The sequence below is a fragment of the Emydura macquarii genome, unplaced genomic scaffold, assembly GCF_026122565.2.
Source record: "Emydura macquarii macquarii isolate MOO-44397 ecotype Brisbane River unplaced genomic scaffold, CSIRO-AGI_Emac_v2 contig_3328, whole genome shotgun sequence".
Lineage (NCBI taxonomy): Eukaryota > Metazoa > Chordata > Testudines > Chelidae > Emydura > Emydura macquarii.
In genome coordinates this window covers 4,499,944-4,507,175 of record NW_027133465.1, presented here as the reverse complement: position 1 = coordinate 4,507,175, position 7,232 = coordinate 4,499,944, and the positions used below count along the sequence as shown (strand labels likewise).

Below are 7,232 nucleotides of genomic sequence, written 5' to 3'. Positions count from 1 at the left end.
GTCTCTGCTCCTAGAGAGGTTTTCTTAAAGGGACACCATCAACTTGACAATTGCATTTCTGTCCACAGATTTTGTACATGTTACACCCGCCACTCTTCAGTTACGCTGAGCAGAGCTTAGCCTCGGCAGCGAATTGTGACCAGTGTTTTGATGCAAGTGGGCAAAAAAACAAAAAAAGACTCTGCTAGAATGATCCAGGGGTTGTTTTGTTATCATCCTACAAAGCCCTATTGATAAAAGGCATAACTCACCCTGGTGAGGAGGGCCCAGGCAAATTTCTATGAACCATGGGAGCCCTGAGGTCCAAATGCTGCTCCTGCTGAAGTTAATGGCAGGACCCCCAGGACCTGACTGTGACCAGAATTTGGCCCATTACTTGCGATTTAAATGGACACTGCCAATGACGACATTTTAAAATCATTTTTAAAATTCCACTTTCTCATGGAGTCCCTATTAACAGAATGTCCTGATTTACGAAAAACAAATTTGCTTATATTTTATTTCTTACGGGCTTTTCTGTTCCTCTGTTGCAATGGCCCCTAAGGGGCTTCACACCTGTTGGGGATCACTGAAATGAAGCAGTCCTTGCATTGCACACAGCCAACATGATGCCCCTTCTCTGCAGTTCCATAGAGTGGCTGTGTACCATGCAGGAACTCCCCCATGATGGGTGAATACTCAGCTAGCTGGCTAAGCTACTTTTACAGCCCCTTTGGTGGTGCAAAGGCACCGTTACATCAGCTGCAACTTGGGTGCGGGGGCTTCCAGGCATTTAAGAATCCTAAGCATCCACAGGAATCCCAAAAGACCTCTGTATTTTAAAAAGTGGGATACAATATTTGACAGTCAGTGAAGTTCTGTTGTCCTTCTAAGGTATTTAGAAATTGCATGCCACTCATTTGCAATGTTTTCCCCTGTCTGGTTTGTAACAGGAGAGGCTGCTGTTTATGGAGTCGTAGATTTACGTTCGGGACTGAGTGTGGTGTATATTTATTTCAGGCAGGAAGCCATCAGCCCTTGGGCCGCTCGTGCTGGTACAGACCAGTGCTGCATCTCCTCTCTGACATGGGCTGTTGCAAACACATTGCTCCCATCTTCTGCTCGCTGCACTGGCTCCAGATAGAACATCAAGCCATGTTGAAGGCCTCCGTCCGTGTCATCAAGGCTCCCAATAGCCTGGGCCCAGGAGATCTCAGATATTGACTGAAGCTCCAGGGTGAAGACCATCGTGGACAACGCTGCTCCTCAGGCACAATGGGACTTTCTACCATCACGGTAAAGCTGGTCTATGCTGCCCCGAACTCCAAGAACCATCCCAGACCTCACCACCCGTCCTCTGCAAGTGCCAGATGCACTTCTTCAATCTTGCCTTCTCTAATATAAACGCAGAGCAGCACGTACAATGAAAAAGAAAGGAAAAAAAAAAAGCCTCTAAAAACCTCAAACAAAACTCTCCACAGCACGCACGCACGCAATTGTCCCCCAGGGAAGAGGATGCAAGAGAGAACAAACCAGATGTGAAAGATGGTAGCCATGTCGCTTAAAGCACTACGTGAAGGCACTCAGATATTACAGTGATGAGAGTGGTATAAGAACCTGTAGAAAATAGAATAGTTTCTTTCTGTTTTGTTGTGTGTGCGTCTGTCTCACTTGATTAAATGTTGGCTATTTCTGTTTAAATTCAGCTGTGATTAATCCTTTTTAACCGATCAAATGTAGGAGGCAATAGACTGGGGAGAAAGGAAATGGTGAAACATACTGATCACATTCCAATGAACATTTCCAGCAATATTCTAACTGCTCTTTTGGGAGGGAAAGTTAGACGTTTTTCCAAGCAGAAGACAATGTTATAGATTTTGCTATAATAATAATTATAAGATCTTTTCTTTGCACCGTTGAGTAATTTCAGCATTTATTTCATACTATTGTTAAGCTTGTTTATAATATTATAGATTTATATATAAAGTAGAATAGAGAAAAGCACAAGATATATTTTATAAATATTTCTGTATGTTCTGCATACAAAATAAAATATGTACATCCACAGATAGTGGTTCTGTGCTGTTGTCGTGGCCGGACCATACATATCATTCACATACTCCGGCTAGGTCTGCTTAGAATAGCTGACATCTCGCCTTGTCTGGAATTTCTAAAGATGTAAACACACCTCCCGCACTGCTGATGTCTCGGCAACTTTTTGGCTCTGAGTTTATAGTTTTGTTGAGGGAGGAGGGACGGTGCCAAATTTACCTTAGGACTGGATGGGACAAGGCATCGGAGCAACAGTGAATTAGGGAGTAACATCCAATGGTCAAGAGAGCGAAAAGGGATACACATGAGTTGACTTTTCCATTTCCATTTTACGTGGACTTCACTGTGTATTTCATTACGTCCCATAGCTGCTCTCTGGTCACTCAACCCCTGTGTCCAATGGGCTCCTCTTACTACACTCTGATCACATTGACACTGGGGTCCAATAGATTTTTGTGAATACTTGAATTTGACACTCTGGCAGTCTACACTAAGTAGGGGCAAGACTACCGGTCCTTAGACAAAGCAATAACTTTAGTGTCAGCCCTGGACAAAAGAAAAGGATTCAATTGATTTGTGTGTGTTTTCATTTCAGGGGCAGAACCAGGAATGTTTCTGGCTGTATCGTGCTGAGTGGATTCTCCCATTCTAAAAATTTAGTCTTTGGAAACAAATACAATTATTGCTTTGAAGTCGTAGCGCATCCCTTGGCAGGGATTGTCCAGTAGGCCGTAGGTGGTAGGATGCACAAGCAGATGCTAGCCTGTATTATTTTCAGTCCGAGCTCTTTTTCCTCCCCGGGAAAGTTTCTATTTGTTTCTAAAGGCACTTGATAGCTGGATGTCATTGGCAATCATAAGGCATGTTTTTGCATGAAGGTACAATCCAAAATGAAATTTGGTTTAAGCTTGTTGTCTTCTTAGGAAGAATTTGATTGGTGGGAAAACCTTCCACTTTTTACATTTTAAAAACCAATGTTATTTTTACTGTTGTAATTGCATTTTCCTTATATCATCTTTCTCCAAGTCCATGTCTTTGCAAGATAAATGATGTCTAATCCAGGAAAGGTTTCCTCCTCTATGAATAGTGCTTTGGTGCCATTGGCATCTAAGCTCTCGGACGGAGTGAGAGATGTTTCATTTGCACACGTATCTTTCAACAGTCCTCTCGCATTTTTTACAGGTCACGTAGCAACACCAGTGGTATTTGCAGTGGCACCGCTCCACCACTTTGTCCATGTATGGGTTGTAGCCTCGGCCGCAGCACATCAGGTCGCAGCTGTCACTGCCATTGGAGGTTTTGTTGCATTGCCTGGAATAAAGGAAATACAGGGAGTTAGTGCAAATCATCACAGAGCCGAATTAGAACTGAAGTAATGTTCTGTTTCTGAAATTGTGGTTAGGCCTGTGTGGGGTATGCCAGGCATGGAGGCGGAGCCCTGGGACTGATGGGCTAATTGGATGCTTAAACCAGCTGGTGATCTGCCCAATGAGCATGTTGCACCTACAAAGAAGCCAGATGAAGCCCCAGTCCCTGTGTTCTGGGGCCTGGTCCAAAAGCCCACTAGACACTAGTAACGAGTGAGAAGTTTTTCTTTAGGAAACTGCTCAGACATCTTTTCTAAATCACATTTTGCTTAGTTATTTTGGCCAGGAGTATTTTTACATTAGATCGGGGCAGGGGAGGAGAACGGATCATGAGGCAGGAGAATTGGACCCTCTGTTGAGCACTCCATTAACAGATGGAAATGAATCCAAGAGATTTATAGGAATTCTTCATGAGGTAATGCTTTATGAGAAGTTATAATATTAATGAAGTGCTGAGGATTTCGTTCTTGTTCTTCCCTTATTTATTTCTGACTCAGTACCATCTCCTATTTGCTCTTTCTGACCTCCCTTCTTGGCCAGATTCAATATTTAAAGGTGCCCCACTCGGTCCCTCACTCTGGCAGCGCATGTACATATTTACAGACCTTGGAAAGGTTCACCAAAGCCTGCTCATAACAGTTAGGACCAACAGTCAAAAGTTCGGTTCATGACCACACTGAGTGTGTTTACCTAGCATTGGACGAAAGGCGTTGTCGTATACCCATGACCCTGCGCCCCTCCAACAGGAAACCTCAGAATGACTCGGCATAAACGTATTAGTCAATAAGTTAAATATTTAGAGCAAAGGTTCAAATACATAAATATTAACATTACGAAGGGGTTTTAAAGGCTTAGTCAGCTTTGAAGGAGGTTGGAAAGGCTGATGCCACTGGATTCCTTTTGCAAGGATCATGAGTTCACACCAGGCCATAGGAATCCACATGTTTTGGTATGTGATGCATCCATGCCACCTTGTACAATTTAGCAGGAGCTAAGCAGTTCTGGGTGAGGCTAGTACTTAGATGGGGCTCTCCAAGATACACACAGCTGCTTCAGGAAGTGGTATGGATGATTTGGTGTCACTCTTTCCTCTGACTCATTATGGAACCAATACCTCAGTCGGGTGTCAGGGACACTGTGTTTTTAGGGACACTTATGAGTTTGTAATGAGATGTACGTCTAGCACATTATGATCAAACTAGACATGGACAAAACTGGTACCATTTAATCTGCAATCTTCCATCCCCACACACACTTCTTCCCACCAAAAGATGGAAGGTGTGGACACGAATGGAATCCAGTCCTGTACTACGCCTACAGTTAAGGTTTTCCAAAACTACATCCACTCCACTTGACCACGTATAGAGGGGGAGGGGGAAACAAAACATTATAAGAGAGTGCCATGCTGCCCGTAATTTTGTCATTTTTTGGATCACAGAACTCGGAGCTGAATCATTCTGATTTTGGTTTTGCAAAAATCAAAACCCCAGCCTGGTAAGCCCACCTCTACCCTGCCCATGTTTTTTGAAAGATTTTGTGTCAATGCCATTAAACAAACAGCTTGTTCTCTGTTGTAAGTGTTACGGCTGGGTGAATAATACCCAAATCTTTTCACAGATGGAAACAGCAGCTGATCCCTCCAGTATTTCTTCCTGAACTCTGTGTATAAGTAACTAAAAGGCAAAGGTGAACGAGCACAGGCCCTACAAGTTCGTCCTAATTAGCCGACAAACCCAGGGGTACATGGGATTAGTGAAGATCACCATATTTTACATGCAGGAGCAATCCTTCCGCATTGGTTTGTAAAGGGGCCTGCATCTAATCGCACCTAGCCAGACTGAGCCTTATTTGTACTCGTGTAAATCCACTGCCACCCTGGAAGCGCCTCCTGATTTCCATCGGGCAAGTGAGAATCTGGCCCCTTGTCTGCTAACCTAGCACTGTAGTCCTAGAAATATTTGCAAGAACAGTGGAAAACAATGTGCCAGCTACCTCCAATGAGACATAAAACTAGCCCCTCACCTAGCTGTGCTCCTTGAAGATGCCACGGCATTTTTTTGCAACAAGGGAGGTGGGGGGGATTAGCTAGTATCCTAGCCAAATCTCAATCACTTTCTGCCCATCCAAAGTTTCCCTATAGCGCTCTTTAGATCTATCTCTAAAAAACACTGTTGGGTAGTACTCCCAGTTCCATTTGCATCCCAGCGGTGGGCTAAGGGACGCTTGTACCCACAGGGTCACATGCTACACCTACGTGCGTCTTCCGCAGACAGCATAGGCTAAGAAATTTCACAAGCATAAAGTCAGGGTAGAATCCTTTGACCCATTCCATCTGGGCCAGTGATGGAACTGGCTGGTGGTTTCACCACGTAAACTCCCGGACGTTCCAAGATCTGTGTGAACCCCAGAACACCCACAGGAGGAAAGGCCGTTAGCATAAGGACCACGTGCTCTACCAAAGCTCCCCAGGGACTGTAGCTCCCCCCAGGAGTCCTCGCTGATCTTGCAGTCACATTCCCAATTAGAAATCCAGCCATGCCAGAGGGAAGCATGACACGGAGAGCAGCTGCCTCTGGCTCCACCCACTCCTTGCCCCCTCTCTCTGCTCCACAAACCAGGGAGCTCTGACCACATGGAAGGGTTTCCACAGTGTCTAGGACCCAGGGCAAAGAATGCATCAGGGCCTCAGCTCTCCTTCTAGTGGTCGGTATGCATCCATGTTAGCCACAACTTGCTGCTCGCTGCACCATGCTGCAGAGACTAAGTAGCCCAACGTCGTCAAAGCACTTTGGGATGAACGGTACTAGACATAAAATCAGATTATTATTCTTTTTGTCCCTACTAATCCAGTGAGAACTTGAGCAAGTCAAATCAACTCACGGCATGGCACGTTGTCCTGCATCGTGAAGTTACTCACCTCGTGACACAACACTTAGAATAACTCCTGCAGAGCTATTGTGTCCTTGTGTGTAAGACTGAATCTGCTGGTTTATGCTCTGTGGAGCTGCTGTATGCTGGTTTCCTGTGATGTAGCACACAGGAAACAAGGAAGTAAGGTGCTGTTCTAGTTCATCATGGACTGGAAATAACAGAGTCTTTTAATGTGATCTAAATAGTTATTTGATACATCAGGCCAAATCCATTAGCCAAAAGAGCCATTGCAAGATAAATTCCACAAGACAATTTGTTTCTCTTACTTTTAGTACTACTGTGATACTGGGGAAGGGAGGAGCTGTGGGGAGGAGGAGGACATGTGGGTTGAGATTTTTCAAAACCATCTATGGGATGTAGATAGACAACACATAAGTGTGATGTGTCTCAATCTCCTAGGCAGCTTTGAAGATCTCAGCCTTGAAGCAGAAATAAAACGGGGTAACTTAGTTTGTACAGCACCTAGCACAGTGGGGTCCTGGTCCATGACTAGGGCTCCTGGGCACTGTAGTAATACAACTAAATAAATAAATGGTATAACAACAATATTGTGAGTTTTCATGTTTATTGTCTCTAAGAGATCCCAATGCACATCTGCTCAGCCTGCAGGTATAAAGGCAGATGTTTCTAGTTCCAGCTGGAATCTGAGCATCAAACTAGGGCTCCCTCTGTGCCTTACATAATCCATCAGCAGCAATAAGGACATAACTGGCCATTGTGTTGGTAGCAGAATCGGAGTCCATAAGGGACCTTGCCATTTCAAAGCACCGAATGGGCGAATTCCAGTGAAGCACTGGGATGGGTTACCTAGGGAGGTGGTGGAATCTCCATCCTTAGAGGTTTTTAAGGCCTGGCTTGACAAAGCCCTGGCTGGGATGGTTTAGTTGGGGTTGGTCCTACTTT

At 44.6% G+C, this 7,232-nt stretch overlaps 1 protein-coding gene across 1 annotated transcript in view; it reads right to left on the bottom strand.

Annotated features, from left to right (window-relative positions):
* Positions 1-1,902: 1,902 nt before the first annotated feature.
* WNT11 (Wnt family member 11) overlaps positions 1,903-7,232 on the bottom strand; it is a 29,320-nt gene continuing 23,990 nt past the window's right edge. The window contains exon 7 of the mRNA XM_067533202.1: positions 1,903-3,342. Within this exon, the coding sequence (XP_067389303.1) occupies positions 3,168-3,342 (175 nt within the window). The 3' untranslated portion in view covers positions 1,903-3,167. The remainder of the gene's footprint in view (positions 3,343-7,232) is intronic.